The 25327-nt window shown below is 44.4% G+C and overlaps 1 protein-coding gene across 1 annotated transcript; it reads right to left on the reverse strand.

The window, feature by feature from the left end:
* Positions 1-3496: 3496 nt before the first annotated feature.
* On the reverse strand, positions 3497-25327 carry LOC115481575 (keratin, type I cytoskeletal 47 kDa-like). The gene is made up of 8 exons (XM_030220827.1): positions 24878-25327; positions 22945-23027; positions 20628-20784; positions 13540-13698; positions 13317-13442; positions 11975-12192; positions 8492-8586; positions 3497-3779 (listed from the first exon to the last, which is right to left on the reverse strand). Exons 1-8 carry the CDS (start codon positions 25286-25288, stop codon positions 3679-3681), a joined length of 1350 nt encoding a protein of 449 aa, XP_030076687.1. The 5' UTR covers positions 25289-25327; the 3' UTR covers positions 3497-3678.

A 25327-nucleotide genomic window follows, 5' to 3' on the forward strand; every position in this document is an offset into this window, starting at 1 on the left:
GAAATGGGAGTAACTAGTGAGGTAATTAAATTCGCAGATGAGACAAAGTTATTCAGGGTCATCACGTCGCAAGAGGAGGAGTGTGAAAGTTTACAGGAGGACTTCGCGAGACTGGGGGATTGGGCGTGCAAGTGGCAGATGAAGTTCAATGTTGACAAGTGCAAAGTGATGCATGTAGGTAAGAGGAACCCGAATTACAGCTATGTCATGCAAGGTTCCGCGTTAGGAGTCACAGACCTAGAAAGGGATCTGGGAGTCATCGTTGATAAGACGTTGAAAACTTCTGCTCTGTGTGCTGTGGTGGCTAAGAAAGCGCACAGAATGTTGAGTATTATCAGGAAAGGGATGGAAAACAAACACGAGGATGTTATAATGCTGTTGTATTGCTCCACGGTGCGACCACACCTCGAATATTGTGTCCAATTCTGGTAGCCGCATCTCAAAAAATATTTAAAAGAATTGGAGAAGGTGCAGAGAAGGGCGACAAAAATTATAAAAGGGATGGAACGACTTCCCTATGAGGAAAGGCTAAGACGGTTAGGGCTCTTCAGCTTGGAGAAAAGGCGGCTGAGGGGTGATATGATAGAAGTCTACAAGATAATGAGCGGAGTAGAGCGGACAGATGTGAAGCGTTTGTTTACACTTTCAAACAATAATAGAACCAGATGAAGTTAGAATATGGTAGAATTAAAACAAATAGGAGAAAGTTTTTCTTTACTCAGCGTGTAGTTGGACTCTGGAACTCGTTACCGGAGAATGTAGTGACAGCAGCTGGTCTCCATCTTAGGGAGTTTAAGGGGGGTTTGGACAGATTCCTGAAGGAAAAGTTCATTGAACATTATTAAATATATATATTTTTGGGGGGAGGGGGGTTGCCGGGTTCTTGAAACCTGGATTGGCCGCTGTCGGAGACAGGATGCTGGGCTTGATGGACCCTTGGTCTTTTCCCAGTATGGCGGTGCTTATGTGCTAGTCAATGTGATTTTAAGGGGGGGGGGGGGGTTGGTGGGGGATGGTATGTCTGGCTGACACTCTTCTCATTCACACACACACACACACACGTCTTACGTCTTCTCTGTCAGCTATTACCCTCCCAACTGACTCTGTAAAACCAACAGTAGCTGTCAGACCACCAGGCATGGGCATACCTGCACTAACCTGTTTCTCTTTGTAGCCTGCAGGCCCTGAATAATAGTGGCCACAAACTTTATTTAAACAAATTAACCCCGTTTCCAACAATCCCCCATACCTTGCCAGGGTCTCTTGTGGTTCTTTTCTTTTGTTGCCTTTCCTCCACTCAATTCACGGGACCACAAGCCAGCATTCTCCCTGTTGCATGGCTCTGCCTCCTGCAGCATACTACTACTACTTAACATTTCTAAAGTGCTACTAGGGTTATGCAGCGCTGTACAATTAAACAAAGAAGGACAGTCCCTGCTCAAAGGAGCTTACAATCTAAAGGGGGGGGGGGGGGGGTAAAATGTGCCCCCTCACCTCGGGCTCTGGACCCCCTCCCACTAAATTCTGGCTACGCCCTTGTTTGCAATGTTCTATCCAGCCAATTTTCAAAACAATTTAAGCAGGCAGGAATGGCTCTGGCCCGCTTAAATCACTTCTAGCTGGCCAACTGCCAATATTCAGTGGCACTTAACCAGGCAATGCCACTGAATATCGGCACTGACTGCCCCCCCCCCCCCACTCCCAAAAATGAGCAGGTCAGGGGTAGTGGAAGAGGCGGTACTGGGGAGGAGCTGGCAGTTATGCTGGTGCTGGCAATATCTGGTGCCAAGCCCTGCATAGCTAACCAGGCTAAGATAGGATCTGCATAGCTTTGTTGTGCTCAATTCATCTTTCTCTCAAAAACAAAATCTAGGAAAAATCATACAAAACAAGCCATTGGGTTGTCCAGGGGCCAGCACTTTCAGTAGACTGGCCAAACAGTTATCCCAGTAGAACAGTGGGGCAGCCTAGGAGGTACTGCAGTGCACGTCACATAAAAGGTCCCAGGTACAACTTTCACGGTAACTTTCTTTTATTGTGAGCCCTCCAGGAACAGAAAAAAAACCTCACCGTGCATCACTACAATAGATCTCAAGCCTGCAGGTGTCACCTATGTGTAGGTACCTCAGGTATTTATTGGTTTTTGGAGGGCTCACACTTTCCACCACAGTTGTACCAGTTACAGTGTGATATGGCCCTGGGTCCCCTTCTGTACAGTCCACTGCACTGACCGTTAGCCTACTCCAGGGACCAGCTTGCTGCTCTAATAGGAAAGCCCATCATATCTGAAGGTGTCATAGAGCCTAGTATGTGCTGTCTTTGTCACATCTTTGGGGGTGGGAGGGGGGTCAGTGACCACTGGGGGATTAAAAAGGTGGGGGGGGGGGGTAATGCCTTAATTTCTCCAGTGGTTACCTGATCATTTAGGGCACCTATTTGTAAATTAGTTGCACTTAAAACAGGTCTAGACAAAACTGTCTCAATTTTTGCCCCAGACATTTTGGTTTTGTCACATTATGACAGAAAAACAGCTAACTTTTAGGAACACTCAAGTTCCACCCAAAACACGCCCCCTTGAAATTTGGGCGAACTGTGGAGAAAAACATCTTAAATCAGAGTTTTGGAAATTGCAACTGAGATGTTTTGGTGAGAAAAATGTCCTTCTGCCCCTTTATGATGGTTTTGAAACATTTTTCTCTTTTGAAAATGAGCACCTAAGTGTATACCATCTGGTCCAGATGATTTTTCTACCCTTTAGTTTGTCAGTTTGCTCTATTATATATTCCAGATTTAACATGGTTTGCTTCAGTTTTTCTGAATTGCTACCACCAAAGACTAATTATGGCTTAGGTATCTCCTAAGGTATATATATAATAAAAAAATATAAGAACCAGTGAAGAATTTGATGTTTATCAAATCGACCCTATTTAAAGGATGGCGATTTACATCACTGAGGTTCAAGAGAAATATATATGATTAATCTTTTTTGCTGAAGTTCTTTTGCTATAAATTGCGTTGTTATAAAAATTGAGTACTACCTCTTAAGTTTAAGTGGATATAAGAAAATCTAAACTGGACTATACCACTACTTACTGCTACTTTGTTGATAATCCGGTTATAAAAAATTGATAAACCTGTTTTTCTGCCTGTTGTGGAGTGTTAGGTATCTCCCCAACATCCTCCTAAGTAAAGAATGAAGCAAAGGATTAATTTAGTTTTTCTGGTGTGGCCTTAGCAGATGCAAATCTCTCCACTAGTGACTGCTTTTTCTCTGTGCAGTTTTCAAAGGGAAAATATGCTTGAACTTCCCTTTTGAGAGCTAGTCCAAAGTCCATAGGGAAACTTATCCGTGTATTTTGCACCTACCAGCATAGCTTTGAAATTTGCCTCCATGTGGCTTCTGTTTCATAAACTGTCACACTGTATTATTTTTTGGTTCTTTAGTGCATGGCAGAGGCTATCTCAAGTATTTAGAATGAGTGGCACAGAGTTGTTTTTTCAAAAAAAAAGTTTATTATGATGCAGATAGGAACAACAGATCATTTAGCTTAGTTGGTTGTTAGTAGTTGTTAGTGTAACATAATTTAGTAACACATCATACTGCAATTCTTAGACTTATGGCCATTTAGAGGAGTTGAGCTTAACATTTTTTTTCTGCTTTTTTACACTGCTACCTCTTCAGTTTATCTTTTCTTCAATTATCTCTTCCTGGGATGAGACAACCTTTCCATCGACCATGTCTGTCACAATCGTCTTAATCTTTCTAGTTCTTGTTTGGTCTGAAAATTGGAATGGCAAAAATTTGAACCTTGAAACGTCGCAGTTTAAAACAAAACATAGAGAGCATGAAAGTTAAGAAACTGGATTCTCTTTTCTAATGGGCAGATGATCAAAAACCCGCGCTGTTCCAAACAGCGCTCTAGAAATAGCGCTGGAACAGCGCGGGGCTTTACCGCCCCTATGATCTGAGATAATAGCATGTAAATTTAAACATGCTATTATCTCTGATCATTGGGTAAAGTACGGGAGGATTGCTCAGGCACAGTCCTCCCACACTTGTTTGACAGGTCTCGGCTGGCATAGAGGCCTAGTACCTTGTGGCCTAGTACCTCCACCATGAGCCAAGCAACACGGGGTCTGGAAGTCCGGTGCATCTCCAGTCCCTCCGACCCCTCCCCCCTACAAGTTTGAGGGGGCTGGAGATCTGGTGGGTCTCCATCCCCCATAACCCCACGTAGCATCTCCTCAAATGGAGCCCTGGTGGCCCAGTGGTCCACGAGTCAACACCCCCCCCCCCCCCGGGCTGTAGTTCTGGTGGATTTCCAGCCCTTCTAACCCCCCCCCCCCCCGCCCCAGCATCCCATCAAAAGGAGTCCTGGTGGCCCAGTGGGCTGCAAGTCAAGCCCCTCCACCTGGTGGTCTAGCAGCCCTTCTCTACCCCCTAACTTTGTTGAAGGAGGGAGGTGGTCTCCCTCCTCTTCCATTGGTGCCACCTCAAAAATGGCGGTGCCCAGCTCTGCCCAGTGCATCCTGGGATACACTAGACGGGGCTTCACATCATATAAGGGAGGTTTCTCCCTTATATGGTGTGAAGCCCCGCCCAGCACTGTGGGGTGGGTGGGTAGGGGTTCCTGCTCTTGCAGAGGTGGGGGCTGCTGAATTGGAGGGGAATGGAGGGCCTGCTAGCATGCAAATGCACGCTGGACAGGGCTCACCATTCCTCCCCAATAGTCTGCAAAACACTGACGCCAGCTCCGAGCTGGCATAGGGTTTGCAGCAGATAGTGCATCAATGTTTGGCGCGCTGCTCGCTGATCACTGGGTAGGAATACATTTCAAATGCATTTGCATGCTACTTGTGCTAAGAGCCCTGTTTTGCATGCATTTGCATGCTAGTTGCGTTCAGAGCCCACGAGCATGTTGTTTCATGTGCTCAGGGGCTTTGATCAAGGGGCAGTAGCAAACGCAGGTGCTAGGATGACGCTAATAGCCTCTAGCGCCTGCGTTAGCTTCTGAATATCAGCCTATAAGTGTGCTAGATTTTCAGCTCCCTAATAAAAGGCTGCATCTGTCTATGATAATCCAACCTCATTTTTGACTTGGAAATTCAAAGCTCTAGTCAGGCAATCAAAAGAAGGTTGAACTGATGGTCTTTCAGTCTACCCAAAGTACAATTTGGTTGTACCACAGAAAGGTAGTGTATCAAATGCGTTACTCAACTCTGGGCCCCTTGCACAAAGCAGCGGTAAGCCCTATGTGGGATTACCGCTCGCTACACAGGAAGTACCGCTAGGCTACCGCAGCAGCCCAGCGGTACTTCCCACCCCCAGCGCCATCATATCCGGCGCTACAAAAATATATTAATTTTTGTAGTGCCGGGATGTAGCTGGTGGTAATCAGGCAGTGCCGCGCACTGCCCGGTTCCTGCTGGGTTAGTACGGGGGCCCTCATCACCACCTCAATGGGTGGCAGTAAGGGCTCCCCCCCCCCCCCCCCCCCCCCGTGAAGGCCACACAGCAAGTGCTTTACTTGCCATATGGCTATTTCCTGAAGACAAGAAAGACTACCTTTTTACCAGCTGTAGTAAACGGGGGCCTCGGCACAAGTCAAAATGATGCCAGCGCAGGCTCCCTTTTGCTGCAGCTTGGTAAAAGGGGCCCTGTGTGACTATAGTAGAATGGAATACACTTTCACATAGAGAGTCATTTTGGAAAAGTGAGGCATGTGAAGGGCTAAATTTTGCAGAGAGTTTCACCAAGCAGCTCTCACTGAAACAACAATTTGGAAAACAAATGCAAGAGACTGAAAGCTATCCTGCTGATATAGACAGGCACTATTGTGGGTGTAGTTTGACTGTTTCATTTGGGGGGGGGGGGGGGGCAAAGGATGGGGCGGGGCATATTAGCATATTCATTTACATATATATATATGCAATTGAATATGCTAATATGGAGGAAGGAAAAAAGGGAGAAAGAACTGGCTTTTTGGGGGGAATAACCATAATGAATATGTATGAGATATCAAGCCAGCTCTTCTCCCTTCCTTCCTTCCTTCCTTCTTTCTTCCTTACCCAGCACTCCCTCTTCCTCTCTAGTAGTATTTCCCCACCCCCCTTTCCCATACCATGCCAGTGTAGACCTTTGAAATGCATAAGCTGTATATGTAGATCCTTCAAGAGGTAGTGTGTCATGGTTTAGGCTCTAAACCCCTTTCTGATGTTTTGGTGCCACCTCAGTAAGGCCAACACACAATCTCTCCACTGCAAAACACTATACACAATCTTGTGCAAAAACACACTCATAACCTTACTAAACCATTACAGCACTAATTCCAAGGACAGGACGTGCTACAACCTTATGCATGGAAAGGCAGCACTGCAATTACATCGGGCTCTAAAACACCAGTACACTACCTTGTGAAAAAAAAAAAGGCTGCAAATACTACACTCTAGCAGAATACTGCACCTTGATCACACATGAAAAAACACATGGCAACAGATATGACACAAGGAACTAGAAATAAAAAAAAATATGAAGGCAAAATACTGAACTGGAAAGTTACCTCAAGAAGTCAAACTCGGCATGCAGCAATACTAGAGAAACTGAAACTTAAATGCAAAATATCACAGATGCACATTTCCAAAAGCTGACATATTCCAATTAATAAATTCTGAATAAAATACTTTATTCTACCTTTGTTGTCTGAGCATTTAGTTTTTATGTTCACTTTGGTCCTAATGTCTTCTGTTTTATGCAGTGTCTTCTTTCCATTTGATATTTTTTCACTCGCCATGTCCACCATCCTCCTGTGTACTTATGCGTCCTGTCTACCATCTTTAGCCCTGTCCCTATCCTTCCTCCAGTTTCAGCATCTGCCCTCAAAGTGTTCCGATCCAGCCCTTAAATTCAGCAGTTTCTCCTCCATCCATGTCCAGCATTTCTCCTCACTCCCCTCACCTCCATCCATGTGCATCTACTTCCTTTCTCTTTCCTTCCCTCCATCCTTGTCCAACATTTCTCCTCTCTTCCCTGCCCTGCACTCCATCTGTGTATAGCATTTCTCCTCTCTTCCCTCCCCTTCATCCATGTGCATCTCCTTCCTGTCTTTCCTCCCCTCCATTCACCCATGTCCAGCGATTTCTATTCTCTCCCCTGCCCTCTCCCTCCATCCATCCATGTCCAGCAACTCTCCATTCTCCCCTGCCCTCTCCTCCATCCATCCATACCCAGCAAATTTCCTCTCTCCCCTGCCCATCCTGTTTCTTTCCATCCCCTTCCCCCTTCTATCCAGTGTCTCCCCCTCTCCCCCCTTTGCAGCATCTCCCATCTCTCTCTCTCATTCCTGTCCATTGTGTTCTCTTCCCCTTCCATTCAGCATCTCCCCCCTCTCTCTCCTTTTTGCAGGATCTTCCATCTCTCTCTCTCATTCCTTTCTATCCAGCATCTCCCCTTCATCCCTCCATCGAACATCTCTGCCTCACCTCTCCATCAATGTCCTCCCTCACTCCCCTTCCCTGCCTCACCTGTCCTCTCACTCACTCACTCTCTCTACCCCCCCCCCCCCCCAAGCAAGGTTAGGGACATAGGCATCAAACTACTAGCTACTCCTCCTGGCTGCTGCTATGGCAGCCAGGAGGAACTGCAAGCTCTGCCCTTTCCTTCCTCTCTCTCACTCACTCTCTCCATCACCCCCGCACCCGACGCTGCTACAAAACAAAATAAAAACTTCCATGCTCTTCCCTGCCTCTCGCTCACTCACTCCATCCCTCCTCCTCCCTGGCAAAGCATAATGCAAACGTGCGCAGGACCGTGCTCCTGCTGCGCGTGCCGCTGCCGGCTTCCCTCCTTTCTCCGGAAACAGGAAGGAACTTATGAGGCGAGTGAGGGAGAAGGAAGGAGGCAGCAGTGGCATGCACAGCAGGAGTACGGCCCCACGCACGTTTGCATTATGCTTTGCCAGGGAGGGGGGTGGAGTGAGTGAGTGAGTGAGCGAGCGAGAGGCAGGGAAGAAAAGAGAAGAGCATGGAAGTTCGCGGTTCCTCCAGGCTGCCATAGCAGCGGCCGGGAGAAGAGAAGATAGTGGTGGGTTAGTCCAAGGAGGTTTGGGTAGGAGCAGTTCGTTTGGGGGGAGGCACTGCCCCCCTTGCCCCCCCCAATCTACGCCCATGTAGCAGGTGCTGCTAACTGGATAAGTGCCAGCCAGTGGAAATCTGACAGTATAGGAGCCATCTCTGTGGGTGCAAGAAAATTTGGGACAAGTATATACGATCTCTAAGGGACAGGAAGATAGTAGATGGCATGGATGGTTGTCTGCCTTCATTGTTCTCTGGGAAGGGGGATTTTTTAAGGAAAAGAAATGATACAAGCTCGTTTTGTTGCACTGTTCATTTTCTTTCAAGACTAATTCACATCCCTAGCAAAAGCAAAGGCACCAGCTGCTTGACAAGGGGCTCTAAGCCAGGGAAGAGATTATGCTGGAAAACATCTGATCACCTTTCTTGAGCTCCTCTGCGGTTGACGCATACTGTGAATTTGATCCATACTGAGATGTCGAATTAGACTCAGCTTGTGATTTCACGTATGCGTTGCTGTAAGGAAAAAAGCAGAATGTTTCCAAAGAATTTCAGCCCTTGATAGTTAAGGATTGTCGACACTTACTCTTTAATTCCATATTGGATGCTAAAAGTTAGGCAGCCAATTACGCCCCAAATTATAGTGTAACTAAGGGCCTACAATTAGCACGCTAACCGTGTAGGCACCTATAGGAATACTGTAGGCGCATACATGGTTAACGCGTGTACATGGTTAACACCGTTAAAAACGTTAACGTGGCTATAACGCTGTTTAGTAACTAGGACCCTTAATTTGTTAATTGGTGCTAAATTGACACTTAATAAATATCAATAATTGGCTTTAACAAGCACTAATTAGTACTTACATTTGTAACTGACTTACATCCTTATTCTATAAACTTACCGCCTGATATTTAGTGCTATTTAACCAGCCAGGATCGGCTTATGGTTGGCTAACTTAACCGGCTACCTGGGAATATTCAGCAGGAAATAGTCGGTTATCTCCTACTGAATATTCCTGGTCAGCACTTAACAGATAACCGTATATCGCGCGATACAGTCAGCTATCCACTAACATTCAGCACATCACTGGCCTCAACTCTCGGCAGCCATTTTGAACTGGCGCTGGGACCGTCAGCAAGGGGAACGGAATGCAGGGCAGCGCTCCAGGCAGGAAAGAGGGTGCTGTTTCCTGCCCCAAAGAGGTCACTAGACCACCAAGGCAGTAGAGTAAGGTAAGAGGAGGAAACTAGGATAGGACACCACTAGGCCCGCCCGCCAGCCTGCCCGTTTGTCCGGAAATCCGGTCAAACAGGCAGGCTGGCAAAACCCGCCTGGTTGCCCGGCTATGTCCTCAAAAAGAGGACATGTCCGGGTAACACCAGACATATGGTAACCCTATTTATTCCTAGATATTCAGTGCTGGGCCATGTTCAGTCACCGGCACTGAATATCCAACTATAACCTAGTCAGCTAAGTGTGATATTCAGGGCTGCTGAGAGGGGGGACAGGGGAGCAGAATTCCCTGGGCCTGGCCTCCAAGGGGGGCCTGACACGAGGGTCTCTCTCTCTCTCCTGCTCCTGACGGGACCCGGGTGATCGTGTCCCGATAGGAGCAGGAGAGAGAAAACTCCGGTGCCGGGCCCCCTTTGGAGGCTGAGGAGGAGCAGACACAGCAGGACTTCAGGCCAGGGCCTCTGATTTGGCTGGCAGGGGTCCCCCCCCAGGCCCCACAAGCAGAAGAGATCTTCCTCTAATGCTGCTCTTCACTCTGCCGCATTGCCTTAGCGGCTGCTTTTCACCTCAGGTCACGCATGCTCAATTTTGAAACCGAGCATGCACGATGTAAGAGGAAAAGCACCCGCAGGGGCAGGCCATGCAGCAGAGTAAAGAGCAGCACTGGAAGAAGACCTGCTGGCGGGGCCTTGGGATCCCCATCCCCAAGATATTTGCAGTTGCTGCACGGGAGAGGGGGACAGCAGTGGTGGCGATCCTGGGAAGGAGGACAGCAGCGGTAATGATCCTGAAGGGGGGCAGTGGCCCTGCCTGGGGCCCGGCTCAGTCTCTCAGCGGCCTTGGGGATATTCAGCAGTTAACCGACTAAGATGAACCGTATAAAGATAGGACTCTGTTTTATCTGGTCCTATTTCTGCGGTCATCTTATCCGTTTAAGAGCTGAATATTAGCAGTTAACTAGCTAAGTGCTGATTCTGCCCCCAAAACACCCACAGAGTAGTTGGTTTCAGCTTAGGTGCTGTCATTTTTAGCAGCACTATCTGATTAAGTGCCACTGAATATTCCCAGTTAATCCCAGACAAACGATTAAAAAAAGGGGGGGGGGGGGGACCAGAAAACAACAAGGCAACCAGCTAACAAAATCCAACATGGAAAAAACAACAGTAAGCCGATAAAAAGTTCCGTTATTTATCCACTACGCTTGCTCCAGGTTGTTACAAATGAATGCCCAATAGGGCCATGTTTCGCCAAGCTCAGGTTGAAGATGCTGATTTTACCAGTTCAAGATACTTTCTCAAGGCTGGATTTTAAAACCGATTGGTAGTTTGTATGCCCCTGACGCAGCCCTTGACGCAGCTGCAAGGGGAGCTTGGACCTGGGAGGGGGATCAAGCGGGTCAGGGGTGTGCCAAGCAATTCAGTTATGGATATAACAGCCAGTATTTACGTTTGAGGATTTACACCAGCTATTCACTTAGCGTAGGTGCTTGTGACTAAAGTCAAATGCTAAAATGCCAACTAATGCAAATATTCTATAACGATTACAGTTACAATCAGATTTATATTCCGCTACAAGCCATTTTCAGGGTCAGTGCAAATCACAATACATATGAAGCTAGTACATTACTAGGAAATACAGCATCTTTAAAAAACATAGTTCAAAGTAATCTTATGAACCATACTAATAATAATGCTTTATCCCAAGTATCTCTGAAATAAATGCGCTTTCAATCATTTATGAAACCTCATATATTAAGAGGTCAATCCAAGATCCAGAGGGAGTAAATTCCAGCATTGCACAGCTCAATAGGCAAAACACAATGAATGGATTACTTTAAATTTCATCCCCCCCCCCCCCCCCCAAATTGGATACTGCAATATGCAAGTGTCTGTCGATTGATGAGACTAGTCTGTGGTCCTTATTGTAAAGAATACCTTTACAATATCTTATGGACTAAAGTACAGAGCTTGAACTGACAGCGAGCCTCAATAAGAAGCCAATGAAGGCACCTTGACAAAGGCATAGCCTGATGATCTGATCTCCATTTACTATATAACGGCGATTAGCGCGTAATCACTAATATAGAACTCAGGTTTAGTGCCAATGTGTAGTTCCGAAAAACATTTTTTGTGGGCCATCACAAATGAGTCAGTCATAAACGACTGAATTGCAAAAAGGGTCTTGAAAAAAAAAACCTCTTCAAAGTTTAGGAAGTCTCAAAACCGTTCGCTATCAGCTGTGTCAGCTTTTATGACTGATTCATTTGTGATTGTTATATGTACATCGTATATCGTTAATAGACTCCTGAGGAAGGCACGTTCGAGCCGAAACACGGTGCTGTGTTGAGTCATCATTAAGAGTCATCAATAAGAGATTAACTTTTCATCTTTGGTGTCCCTAGGTCTGATTCTGAAGTGCCAGTATCCCCACTTCTGTCTTTGTCCTGTGTTTTTCCGTGGGATTCTGGTGTTCTTTCCACGTTTGTGGATTACTTGCATTTGATGCATGTGAACCAGTTAATGCAAGTTACCAAAGGGATCCCTAAACTTTAAATCTATTTTAATAAAAAATCCTATTCCATTTCCTTCATTTTCAGGAATGCACAAAATGGATTACCCTTTATAAATGTCTGCGGGAATCATTTCTGTTTGTCAAAGGTTTTCATTACCTCGGTTCTCCATCCAGCAGGAGGCGGTAGGTTTCTATCTCCATCTCCAGTCGGGTCTTGACATTTAGGAGCTGCTGGTACTCTGCGTTCTGGCGTGACATGTCCCCTCTTATCTCAGCCAACTGCTCCTCCACGCTGCCAATCGTACCCTGCATTCCTGCAATCTGAGTACAGTAACGGCCTTCTGTATCCGCCAGGGTGTCTTCCAGGGATTTTTTCTGGCAGAAGGTAGAAGAGGCAAATGATTAGTAAAAGCAGGTGCTCTAGTAGGATCAATCAATAATGCTATTTTATTATTAGCCAGAATGCTTGGGAATTCATAGAGTGGAGGAGTGGCCTAGTGGTTAGAGCACCAGTCTTGCAATACAGAGGTGGCTAGTTCAAATCCCACTACTACTCCTTGTGATCTTGGGCAAATCACTTAATCCTCCATTGCCTCAGGTACAAACTTAGATTGTGAGCCCTCCTGGGACAGAGAAATATCTAGAGTACCTGAATGTAACTCACCTTGAGCTACTACTGAAAAAGGTGTGAGCAAAATCTAAATAAATAATAATAGAGTTTATGTGTTGAGATGAAAGGAAATTAAAAGGAGGTTTAAGAATACCAAATGGTATTTGAGGAATGCCATAAGACTCCCATTCTGTAGCTCTTTCAGCTATTCCAGATTTTACCCTGAGGTTAGCTAGTCACATGAAGGAGCTCTTACACATTGTACTTTAAAATAATAATTTTAAAAAACTCAGAGCAAAAGCTGGAATGGATGAAACACCTATGCTAGTGGAATCCTAAGATATTTTATGATGGCATCTCATGACAAGATATTTTAATAAACTTGTTCTCTGAATAAATTCTGGTCCTTACATGAGTTTGGACTGCAACAACTGATTATCATAGATTGTGCTGTTCTGTATTTTGGAGGGTGATCAAACCTTTGAACGTCTTGAAAATAAAACCACTCAAGTGAGGATTGCAACTTGGTGATGGAGTGATCACTGAGGGACCCACCCCACAATAACCAGGCACTCTGCATCTAGCCACAGAATCTATGAAAAGGCAGCATGGGGTGTGCAGAGCCTGGACACTTCATTAATACTTGGGTATCATAAGTCTGTTTTATCAAGCAATGGAAAAGATGCCGGTACTTGATACCCACGAGTGCCCCCTGAAAAAAAGCTCTGGTTATACTACAGTGTGAAGCAAAGGGCAGCATGCTCAGGAACTGAAAGTACACTACTAAGGTTAAGGCAAGACCAGGACACTTCAGAGAGATGCTTAATAGGGTAACTGGTTTGGACTTGCAAGCTATGACGTATGCAGTTATGCATCACCTGTCACCTACCATGGCCAACTGGGACTGAAGCTCTATTTCCAATGTTTGGAAAGTACGTCTCAAATCTGAAATCTCAGTCTTACTGGACTGCACCTGCTCTATCCCAGTGGAAATCTCCTTCTTCAGATCATTGCTCTGAAAGGAAAGACAGAGAGAGTGATATGTGGTATTACAAGCCTACAGCTGTCTCATCTCCTTGGAGAGGATGTTAGTAATGGTGAACGGTTTTTACCTTATCTGTGTACCAAGCTTCTGCATCTCTCCGATACCGCTCTGTAAGGTTTTCATAATTGTCCCTCATATCATTCAGAATCTTGGTCAGGTCAGCCCCTGGCACTGCATCCATTTCTACATTCACCTGACCAGTGCCAACCTGTATAGAACTCATTTCCTGGAAAAAGAGAGAAAAATAAACCTCTTTGAATAATATGTTTTTCTAGATGTAAGTAATATTTGCTTTCTTTTTCCTGAACACTGGCAATTTTACCTAGCACTGAAACTTGTCAAATGCCACCCCCTACGGTCACCTCACCTTTGACTAGGGGCCCTTTTACTAAGCCGAGTACGCAGGGCCGCCGAGAGGATGGGCAGGGGGGACAAAATTCCCCGGGCCCGGGCCTCCAAGGGGGGCCCAGCGCCGCAGTCCCCTCCACCCGCCCCCCTCCATCCACCACCGGGCCGGGCACCCCTGAATTCAAATCATAGCGCCTCACCTCGACCTCACTCCGTGTGAAAGAAGCGCAGCAGCGGCAGTCTGCAGATTGCTTCCCTTCGGGCCTTCCCGCCCTGTGTCCCAACCTCAAGGGAAGGCCCAAAGGGAGGCGATCTGCAGACTGCCACTGCTACGCTTCTTTCACACGGAGCGAAGTTGAGGTGTGGCGCTATGATTTGAATTCAGGGGGGCCCAGCCCGGTGGTGGACGGAGGGGGGCGGGTGGAGGGGAGGCGGCGATGACGACAACCTTGGGGGGGCCCAGGGGCGGCCTTGCCTCAGGCCCAGCCCACTCTCTCGGCGGCCCTGCGCGTAGGCGCCTATGCACGCCCAACACATGTCAATTTGGAGTTACTGAGCAGCTACCACAGTGGCAGGTTGGTTGGCAAAAAATGGTTTGATATTAAATGTAGAAAAATCCTGTGCCTGTTGGTTAACAGGTCATCTAGTGAGGCCAGTGGTTGTCCCACTATTTTTAGAAGGCTGGGTAACATTGTGTAATTATTTTCGATACTTGGGGGTTGCTTTGGACTACCAGTTAAGATTTGAGCAACAGGTGTCTCAGGTAGTTCGGTTGCTTTTTATACTTTGCAGAAGCTTTGGTTAGCCTGTCCTTATTGTGATAGTACTACTTTACATTCATTTCTACATGCTTTAGTTATTTCAAAATTAGACTATGGTAACATGATCTATTTAGGGATTGCTCATTACTTACTAAAGAGATTAAGAACTGGCATTAGATTGTTGGGAGGGGTTGTTTGGAGGGAGCACGTTACACCTTTATTTGTTCATTACCATTAGCTCTCAGTGAAGTTTAAGCCTTTGTACAAGATTTTGTTTTTGACCGATAAGGTGCTGTATGGAGGAAAACCAGCATGCTTGGTCCCTTTGCTACGTTTTTATAGCTCAAGTTGAGCCTTGTGGTCAGCAAACTCTGCTTTAAGTACATAAGCATAAGTACATAAGCACCGCCATACTGGGAAAAGACCAAGGGCCCATCAAGCCCAGCATCCTGTCTCCGACAGCGGCCAATCCAGGCTTCAAGAACCCGGCAACCCCCCCTCCCCCCTCAAAAAAAAAATGTAATAATGTTCAATGGACTTTTTCCTCAGGAATCTGTCCAAACCCCCTTTAAATTCCATAAGGCCAGCTGCTGTCACTACATTCTACGGCAACGAGTTCCAGAGTCTAACTACACGCTGAGTAAAGAAAGACTTTCTCCTATTTGTTTTAAATCTACCATATTCTAACTTCAACTTGTGTCCCCTGGTTCTATTATTGTTTGAAAGTGTAAACAAACGCTTCACATCTGTCCGCTCTACTTCGCTCATTATCTTGTAGACTTCTCATACCACCCCTCAGCCACCTTTTCTCCAAGCTGAAGAGCCCTAACCTTCTCAGCCTTTCCTCATAGGGAAGTTGTTCCATTCCCTTTATCATTTTTGTCGCCCTTCTCTGCACCTTTTCTAATTCCTTTATACTGTATCTTTTTTGAGATGTGGTGACCAGAATTGGACACAATACTCGAGGTGCGGTCGCACCATGGAGCGATACAACAGCATTATAAACATCCTCGTGTTTGTTTTCCATCCCTTTCCTAATAATACTCAACATTCTGTGCGCTTTCTTAGCCACCGCAGCACACTGGGCAGACGTTTTAACGTCTTATCAACGATGACTCCCAGATCCCTTTCTAGGTCTGTAACTCCTAACGCGGAACCTTGATGACATAGCTGTAATTCGGGTTCCTCTTACCCACATGCATCACTTTGCACTTGTCAACATTGAATTCATCTGCCACTTGCACGCCAATCCTCCAGTCTCGCGAGGTCCTCCTTTAATTCTTTCACACGCCTTCCTGCGACTTGACAACCCTGAATAATTTTGTGTCATCTGCGAATTAATTCACTAGTCTACTCCCATATCTAGGTCATTTATAAATATGTAAAAAGCAGCGGTCCCAACAACACAGACCCCTGCGGGACCCCACTAACTACCTTCTCCACTGAGAATACTGACTATTCAACCCTACTCTTTGCTTTCTATCTTTCAACCAGCTCTTGATCCATAGTGATACCCTACCTCCGATCCCATGCTTTACTCTCTCTTCCTAATACACAACATGAGTGACTCACTATAACATGAGGCAGTGACTTTCTTTGGCATGCCCCCTACCTTTGGAAACATCTGCGGCAGGAAGTTTCATTAAGACAATTTAAATTGAAACTTAAAACCTATTTTTCCACCAAGCGTTTGGCAGAGGTGGGACAGGCAATATCAGAGACCTGATTTTTGAATGTAGATTGTAAACGTGATTGGGGAGGTCTCGATTGATTGGCCCTTAGATGGCTATGTCTATGTGAATGGTTTATGTGTGTCTTTCATATACTTAGTGGCATTCCTTTCTGTTTTCTTTATTGGATTGCAAACCACTCCGGCCATTTTGAAGAGTGCTATGCCAAATGCTGTGAACTATTAAACTATAATGGCACTGAATAACCAGACCGTGACAGCCAACAAGGGTCTTATTACCCTGGATGGTGCAATATAAATATTAGGGCTCTACAGAATATTTGTATTCGATTCTATTTGGCTTCAAATACATTATTCATCTTAGACCGAATAGTGATTTTAAATTTGAATAAACTGGAGCTCTATTGTGTTAGGTCCTACTGAAATAAACACTGATCTCTGATGTCACGTTGCTTCTTTTATTATTTGTTATATTAAAGCTCAATGCCATTATTCATATTCGATATTCGTATTCAGCTGAATAATATTTTCATATTCGTATTCGGCCAATAGTAAAATATGATATTTGGTCCAGCTAAATATATATTTAAGTAAATTGCCTTCTGCCCTTTTAAAACCTGAAACAATTATAAGGAAGATTAACTGCTTACAGTACTGTACAGAATTTCCTCTTATTACATTTCACTAATAAACAAACAACCAAAATATAAGAAACGTAGAAACAGTGTCAGACCAAAGGTTCATTTAGCCCGGCATCCTTTCTCTGACAGCACGAGTCATGGGTGTTTGGAGGAAGTGTCCCCACCCTTGCAGGGATGTAAAGAACCCAAAGCTCCATTAAATAGCCTTTAAGTGATCTATCCTCCATATACTGGGGCTATTTTATTATAATTATTACTACTACTACTATTATTATTGCAGTTATTTTATTAAATCCTGTAGTATTTTGTAGCAATAGGTTCCTCAAGCTCTCTCTTCCTTCTGTGAGAAAGTATTTTGTTTTGTTTGTTTTAATCTTTCTGAGTTCATAAAATGTTATTCCTAAATATACTTTATATTAAAAACTATACCGGGTGATATTCAGCCCATGGAGGTTAAAATCTATTCAGGTGCCCCTCCCTATCTTTCATGATTACTCATACCCTACTTCCTTTTTAGAAATCTTACGTCCTCTCATGCCAACTGTCTTAAGAACGTAAGAACATAAGCATTTGCCATACTGGGACAGACTGAAGGTCTATCAAGTCTTGTATCCTATTTCCAACAGAGGCCAACAAGTACCTGGCAAGATCCCAGAACAGTACATTAATTGCTGCTTATCCTAGAGATAAGCAGTGAACTTTCCCCAAGGCCATGTAATAATGTCATGCCGTCCTTTAGAAATATTTTATTTTATTTTATTGCATTTGTATCCCACATTCCCCCACCTATTTGCAGGCTCAATGTGGCTTACATAGATTTGAAACATTGTCATTACAGGATATCAGATACAATTATTAATGTGTAATGATTAGGAGGGGTAAGAGAAGAAGGAAGAGAGTGATTAGGGTAGTTATAGAAGGTAGGCATTCCTAGTTGAGTGGGTTAGTGGGGTGACTTAGTGAGGCTATAGGTTCTCATTGTGGGACTTGTAGAAAAAGAAGAATGTCTTCATGGATTTTCGAAGGATAAATGTTTTCTGCCTCAACTTCATACAAACACGAATATTATAGTGTCAGTGGTCCGACCCTTCTAAAATGTTCTCCCTCTCACACTTAAGAAAGCTCTCATACTAAATTTAAATCAAAACTTTCCTTTTTAAAGAAGCATTTTGAATATGACCCTTTTTCTCCTAGCCAGGAGAGAAGACCAAGAACAGGGAAACTTTGGGCTCTGTCGGACTGCCTGACTGCTAGTATCCTGTCCTATCATGCATTGCATTTCTTTTCTCTCTTTTAATATAGTTATTGTAAACCTCTCTGAAAGGAAAGCTAAAGGTGATATAGCATCACTACAAAAATTTGAAACTTGAAAATTCGGTTTTAAAGTCACTGACAGTTGTGGGCCGAATTAGACACAAATATTCAATGCTAGGCCATATTCGGGCCCGTGGACCCCCGTAATCTCACATCACTCATACCCTTACTCACAGAAATATGCATACCATATGTCTTTATGCCTTATTATCGCCCTCTAAGCTCTCATTGTCTCCTTCCAATGTTTCAATGCTTGTGTTCCATTGTTACATTCCTTAACGACACCTCGATTGTCTCGCAGAACTCTGCACAATGTAATCCATAACCAATTTGTAACAAACTGTATTTCCATCACTCATCTCATATTGTAAGCCACACTGAACCCGCAAAAAGGTGGGAAAATGTGGGATACAAATGCAATAAATAAATAAATAAATAAGTTATGCAGGTGCCAGCTGATGTTCAGTGCCAGGGTCGGTATACCCAACCGGGCAAAGATAGGACTGTTTTTTTGTGCATTCGCCTTTGCCCAGTTAGGTATGCAGGCACTGGCACTGGCACTGGCACTGACTATCGCTGGAGCCTGCATGCCTTCTTGGTCCATCCTGACTCTGCCCACAGACCGGCCTAGTACTAACCAGGCAGTGCAACAGCAGTCAGAGGAGTTATTCAGCAGCTCTCCCTGGTTAACTGCCACTGAATATCCCCTCCCGGCCCACTAATTGGGGTTTAAGTGGGCTGAAGCCTCTTCTGCTTGCTTAAACCCCTTTGAATATCTACCCTATACTTTCTCTACACTAGCAATCCAAATATCACAGCTGCCTCCAGTCATTACTGAGGAGCCAATATCCAAAAACATATTGCACAATTAAAATTAACAGTTGTTTTTAATCCAAAATGACAGGGAAATTATCCAAGATTTTATTTTGCTTTCCTGTGTCAATAGTGCATACTATTACTTAATGGTGAATCCTACTGATCAATAGTGCACACAATTAGCTAATGGGGGGGGGGGGGGTTACTGCCACTATAACATATATGTTGGGTAGGTCCTGGGGAAGACAGGCACTGCAGCTGTTGTGTCTAGAGTGGGTATTTTTCTCAGGGGGATCATAACTCATGGGGGAGTCAGAAGTGGATTAGACATGATGGGGGAGGTTAGAGAGGGATTTGGACCTAGCGGGGTGAGGGTGGGGGTGGTCAGGAGGACTAGGAATTCTTGGGGGAGGTCCAGAGGATTGTGAAATTTTAGGGGGGTAAGAAGAAAGATTTTGAATTCTTGGGGGAGGTCAGAAGGGAGAATTGGAACAGCAGGGAGATCATGTGTTTGGAGGCTGAGTCTCCAGTAGCTTATTATTTCTTTATTTAGATTTTACTCACACCTTTTTCAGTAGTAGTTCAAGGTGAGTTACATTCAGGGACACTGGGTATTTCCCTGTTGGGCTCACAATCTAAGTTTGTACCTGAGGCAATGAATGGTTAAGTGACTTGGCCAAGATCACAAGGAACAGCAGCGGGAATTGCACTGGCCACCTCTGGATGTCAAGACTGGTGCTCTAATCATTAGGCTACGCCTCCAGTCCATTATTTCATTTCTGTTTGGAATAAGTGTGGTGATTCGTTCGTGCAATACATGGAGGGAACATACTGGGCATATTCCTTGCATTTAGTGCACTGGCTTTGCACTTACCTTTGTTATGGTTGGCTGTTAACACAGAGTAAGCGCTGTTGTTTCCAAAAAAGGGTCCCCCGGACATCCTAGGTAGCAGGTCTAACTCCCCACATCTATCATATAGTACACGGATGTTTATTTCTCTTCTAAAATGGGGAATAAAAAGGGTCCCCCGGACATCCTAGGTAGCAGGTCTAACTCCCCACATCTATCATATAGTACACGGATGTTTATTTCTCTTCTAAAATGGGGAATAAATATCTATTTTTAAGCCCAGAAAAGTCCCACCCAAAACATGCCCAGAACACGCCCCTTGCCAGAGGCACATTCTTCAGTTTTAGACTGGCTTTGTAAAATAGGGTTTAGTCGTCCATGCAATTTGGATAACTAAGAGCCTTTTGTGAACATCTAAAACATGAACAGTGCTTCTGAAATATGCACCTACGTTTACCAAGATAATGGAAGCACTTTTAAAACAGTTGTTTACGCTGTTGTAATAGTAGTGCATTCTAAGCCTGGGGCCAAACAGCCCTCTCCAACTGACACAGCTGCTGTTGTTATGTTACTGATTTTGGATGGGGTGAAAGACAGAATCAGTCTGTCCACCACAAAGAAGCTGCCTTGATCTAAAGTCTGCTTGAATCAAACAAGCTGATTTATGCAAATCACATTCAAAGTATGTCTTCCTGAGAACTGTTTGTGTGTCAGTGACACTGAAGTGTGCCTCACCTCCTCGTGGTCCTTCTTCAGGAAAGCCAGCTCTTCGGTCAGGTTCTCGATCTGCATCTCCAGGTCAGACCTGGACAGGGTCAGCTCATCCAGGACCTTACGCAGACCATTAGTGTCAGCCTCCACCGCCTGGTGAAGGACCTGCTCATTCTGAAACCTAGATTAAAATTAACAATGCAGAAAGCTGTGTAGAAATTGGATAATCATTCTTAAAATCAAAACAGATTAGATTTTTAACCATTATATTGTATAGGGCAGTGGTTCCCAAACCTGGTCCTGGAGGCATCCCAGTCAGTCAGGTTTTCAGGATACCTACAATGAATATTCATGAAAAGCTTTGCACACACTGGACATCAAAATTACTTATCATCTGTGGCAGGTGCACAGGGGCTTTTGACACACTCTGAGGGGCATAATCGAACGGGGCGCCCAAGTTTTCCTGAGGGCGTCCTTGCAGGACGTCCTCGTGAAGGGGCAGGGAAACCCGTATTATCGAAACAAGATGGGCGTCCATCTTTCGTTTCGATAATACAGTCGGGGATGCCGAAATTGTGAAATTTAGGTCGACCTTAGAGATGGTCATCCTTAGAAATGGTGGTCCCCGGTTGTCAGCGATAATGGAAACCGAGGACGCCCATCTCAGAAACAACCAAATCCAAGCCATTTGGTCATGGGAGGAGCCAGCATTTGTAGTGCACTGGTCCCCCTGACATGCCAAGACACCAACTGGGCACCCTAGGGAGCACTACAGTGGACTTCACAAATTGCTCCCAGGTGCATAGCTCCCTTACCTTGGGTGCTGAGCCCCCCAAAACCCACTCCCCACAACTGTACAACACTACCATAGCCCTAAGGGGTGAAGGGGGGCACCTAGATGTGGGAACAGTGGGTTTGTGGTGGGTTTTGAAGGGCTCACATTTACCACCACAAGTGTAAAAGGTAGTGGGGGGATGGGCCTGGGTCCGCCTGCCTGAAGTGCACTGCACCCACTAAACCTGCTCCAGGGACCTGTATATTGCTGTCATGGAGCTGGGTATGACATTTGAGGCTGGCATAGAGGCTGGCAAAAAATATTTTTAAAGTGTTTTATTTTTAGGGTGGGAGGAGGTTAGTGACCACTGGGGAAGTAAGGGGAGGTCATCCCCGATTTCCTCCAGTGGTCATCTGGTCAGTTTGGGCAACCTTTTGAGATTTGGTCGCAAGAAAAAATGGACCAAGTAAAGTCGTCCAAGTGTTCGTCACGGACGTCATTCTTTTTTCCATTATCAGCCCAGGACGCCCAAGTGTTAAGCACGCCCCAGTCCCGCCTTCGCTACGCTTCCGACATGCCCCCGGGAACTTTGGTCATCCCCGCGACGGAAAGCAGTTGAGGGCGCCCAAAATCGGCTTTCGATTATGCTGATTTGGGCAACCCTGGGAGAAGGACGCCCATCTTCCGATTTGTGTCGAAAGATGGAAATCCTTCTCTGTCGAAAATGAGCCTGTCTGTGTACGTCAATTTTATTTCCTCTGAGAATAGAAGCAGATCTTTTTTTATTCCGGAGTATATTAACTCCATGCAAGGGTTCTACACACTGCAAAAACAAGCTAATCAGACTGGTCAATTTCAGCTCATCTGATGTGAAAAGTTCCCTTCAACAGATGATGTGTGCACTCAGAAAGAGCTAATCAGACCCATGACATCAAAGTGTGAATGTATCTCGGCTACAGAATATATTGAAACATCATATATTTTTTCTTTATAAAATTGACAATGCTGTTACCTAAAGAACATTCTGTTACAAGAGAGAGACCAGACAGTTGTATATGAAAGTGTCCTTAATGATTTAATACAAAATGAAACAAAACCCTTATCAAAATAAGAAGTACGGGCTGTGGAAGTGTGCCTGGTTATCTTTCAGTTTCCCCATGGGTCACTTCAATCTGTACTTGTTTACTGTACAGCTGAAATAGCTTCTGAAGCTGTATTTGCATGTGTTGTGTTCCTGGTCGTCCCAGATTATCTGGCTGAGAAAAGAACTGAGTGTACATTGCAATGCTTTTGACAAAGCCGGCATGACCTGGAAATGATAGAAAAGGGACTTTTAACTCTTTGGAGATGAGCAGAGGCTAATCTGGTGTTAGAAAGGGTTCTAAGAATAACTTCAAAATTTGTTCTTGAAAGTTTCTCGGCATCTTTCCAAGTGGAGCCTTTGTATAAATAAAGTTTTGTCTTGTTGAATCAGTTTACCTTGTTTCTTTTTATGCTTAAAAGAAGAAGTGGATAAAAGAGAGCAAAGCTTCACTGGATCAATTATTGTCTGTTTTATCAACTTACTTCAGCCTGAAGTCATCGGCTGCCAGCCTGGCATTATCGACCTGCAGAAGAATCCTGGTGTTGTCCATGGTGGCAGTGAAGATCTGGAAAGCAGGAAAGAAGAGATGGTGATCACCTGGAAGCTTTCAAGAGATCTCATTAGAACTCAACAGCCTTTAGTTTATTTTATCATCTGGCACATTTTAAGAGAATTTATGGGGTATTTTGCCGATCCATTTTTTGCTAAGTGTGTCTCATTTTCCAGGACAGGATTGAAGATGGTGGTGTCCATAGGCAGGACCAGAGAGCAGTGGGCAGGAGAGGTTTCTTCTCCAGAGCAAAGTCCTAAACTATGGGAACTAGGCTCTTTTTTATCCCAGGTGTTTGGTGCCTTCAAAATTTGATACGTTAGGCATGGCTACGACCTGCCTATCTTTTCTATAGCTCTACTAGACATACACAGCACTGCACATAAACATGTGAGAGACAGTCCCTGCTTGACAGATCTATCAATCTATTAAAGAGAGACAAACAGGACAAATAAGGGATTAGGGAGTCTCATTTATTATAGAGATAATTAAAACAACATGGCTACTGAGCAGGTGAATAAGGGGTTAAGAGTTAAAAGCAGCCTCAATGTGCTGTTCACCATCTGTTGTTTAATGCTTATTTGTAAATTTGCTATATCACACCTCCATCAGATGAGAGCAGCTTATTATATCTATGCTTGGAGTTTTCAAACCCTGATATTAAAATTACACTTTCAGATTTCTTTTCAAATGAACAAAAAATAATTTTGTCATTGCTCTTAATAATCTTTCTATACAAAGTTAACACTCAATGGCATAACAGGACAGAATAAGTTGGGTTGTTTGAAAAGCCAATACAGCTCAAGTCATTCCTTCCATTTCTGTATGTTTTAATTTACTTTATGTATGTCGGTGCAACAGAAGAAGCTAATTTGCAGAATCCTCCTGTCTGTAGTTGCAGCAAATTCAATTTCTTTATAAACCAATCAGTCAATCAGACTTCAGACCTGTCATCAGACTCCTTGTAAAGAGCCTTAGAAAAAATGTTTTTTTGCCCAGCATAAATGCCTGCGGCTTACCAAATGATTTTTTTTAGACAGGCTTAATGGGTCAGGATGCTTTGTATGAACATAATTTCAACAGCTGCTTCTTCTTTTACTCAATGGAAAGAAGTACAAGGTTTGGGCTGCCTCTGGCACAGTTTTCATGCAACTAATTTGACTGTATTGCATGGATGTTGCTTTGTTTTCCTTTGTAAATTTTTAATTTATCTGGAAAGGAATATCCATCCTAGCTGTAGTTGGTGTAGAAATGATCACAGAACACAAGGGAGTAGAATAACAAGGAGGTAAGGGTGAAAGGGAAAAGCAGTGTTAAGGACACAGGAAGACTCAAACCCAGCTAAGGGTAAATTCATTGGTATTTTAGGAAAGTTTTAAGGACATTTTTATTTTTAAAAAAATGTTTGTTATTAAAACCATAAGCTGTTTGCTTTTAGTGTTAGAAGATTATTTCGTAATTGTAAATTATTATTATTTAGTAACATATGGCTGTGTTTCCTTGGTAACGTCCACGTTCTTTTCATTGTTATCCACCCAGAATCTGAATAAGGAAGATGCAGGATACGAGAACCATCTTAAAATATAAGATAAGATTGGTAGAGGGACCTAACTGGAATTTGCAGGTCTAAAGTTGAATCCTGAGATACCTGGTTTGAAAAACAGGCTGTAATACTGAAGGTGATGTAATGAATGTGTGGCTCTCACGCTGATACAAAACAAAAAAGTTCTTAATTCTATTTAACACTTTCCCGGGCATCTGACAAGCTGTCCATCCAGGTAATCCCTCAAGACCTTTACTTAGTTGAGTATTTGGGCTGATAGAGGTTAACCAGAAAAAGTTGAAAGGATGCTGGACTATCTTACCTTATTCTTAAGATCTTCAATTATCTGATAATATGTGGTGTAATCTCGGGTTGACGGGTTTTTGCTGTTCAGATGTTTCTCATAGTACTGGTGGATCTTGAGCTCCAGTTCTGTATTTGCCTCCTCCAAAGCTCGGACCTTCTCCAGGTAGGCAGCCAGGCGGTCGTTGAGGTTCTGCATGGTTTGCTTCTCTCCGCCCGTGAGGAGGACATTTCCACCAGTGAAGCCAAAGCTGTTACCACCCGAAAAGCCAGAGCTCATCCCACCACCAAACCCAGAACTCATCCCACCACCAAACCCAGCACCAGAGAATGATCTACTACTGAAGTTACTCCCAAAGCTCCCGCCATGAGGGCCACTTTGAGCTTTGGACATGGATGTTCTGGACAGGAAATTGCTTGAGAATGCCATGATGGTAAGATTTGGAGGCAAAATGCTTCCCCTAGTCTG

Source organism: Microcaecilia unicolor, chromosome 12 (assembly GCF_901765095.1).
Source record: "Microcaecilia unicolor chromosome 12, aMicUni1.1, whole genome shotgun sequence".
NCBI classification, from domain to species: Eukaryota; Metazoa; Chordata; class Amphibia; order Gymnophiona; family Siphonopidae; genus Microcaecilia; species Microcaecilia unicolor.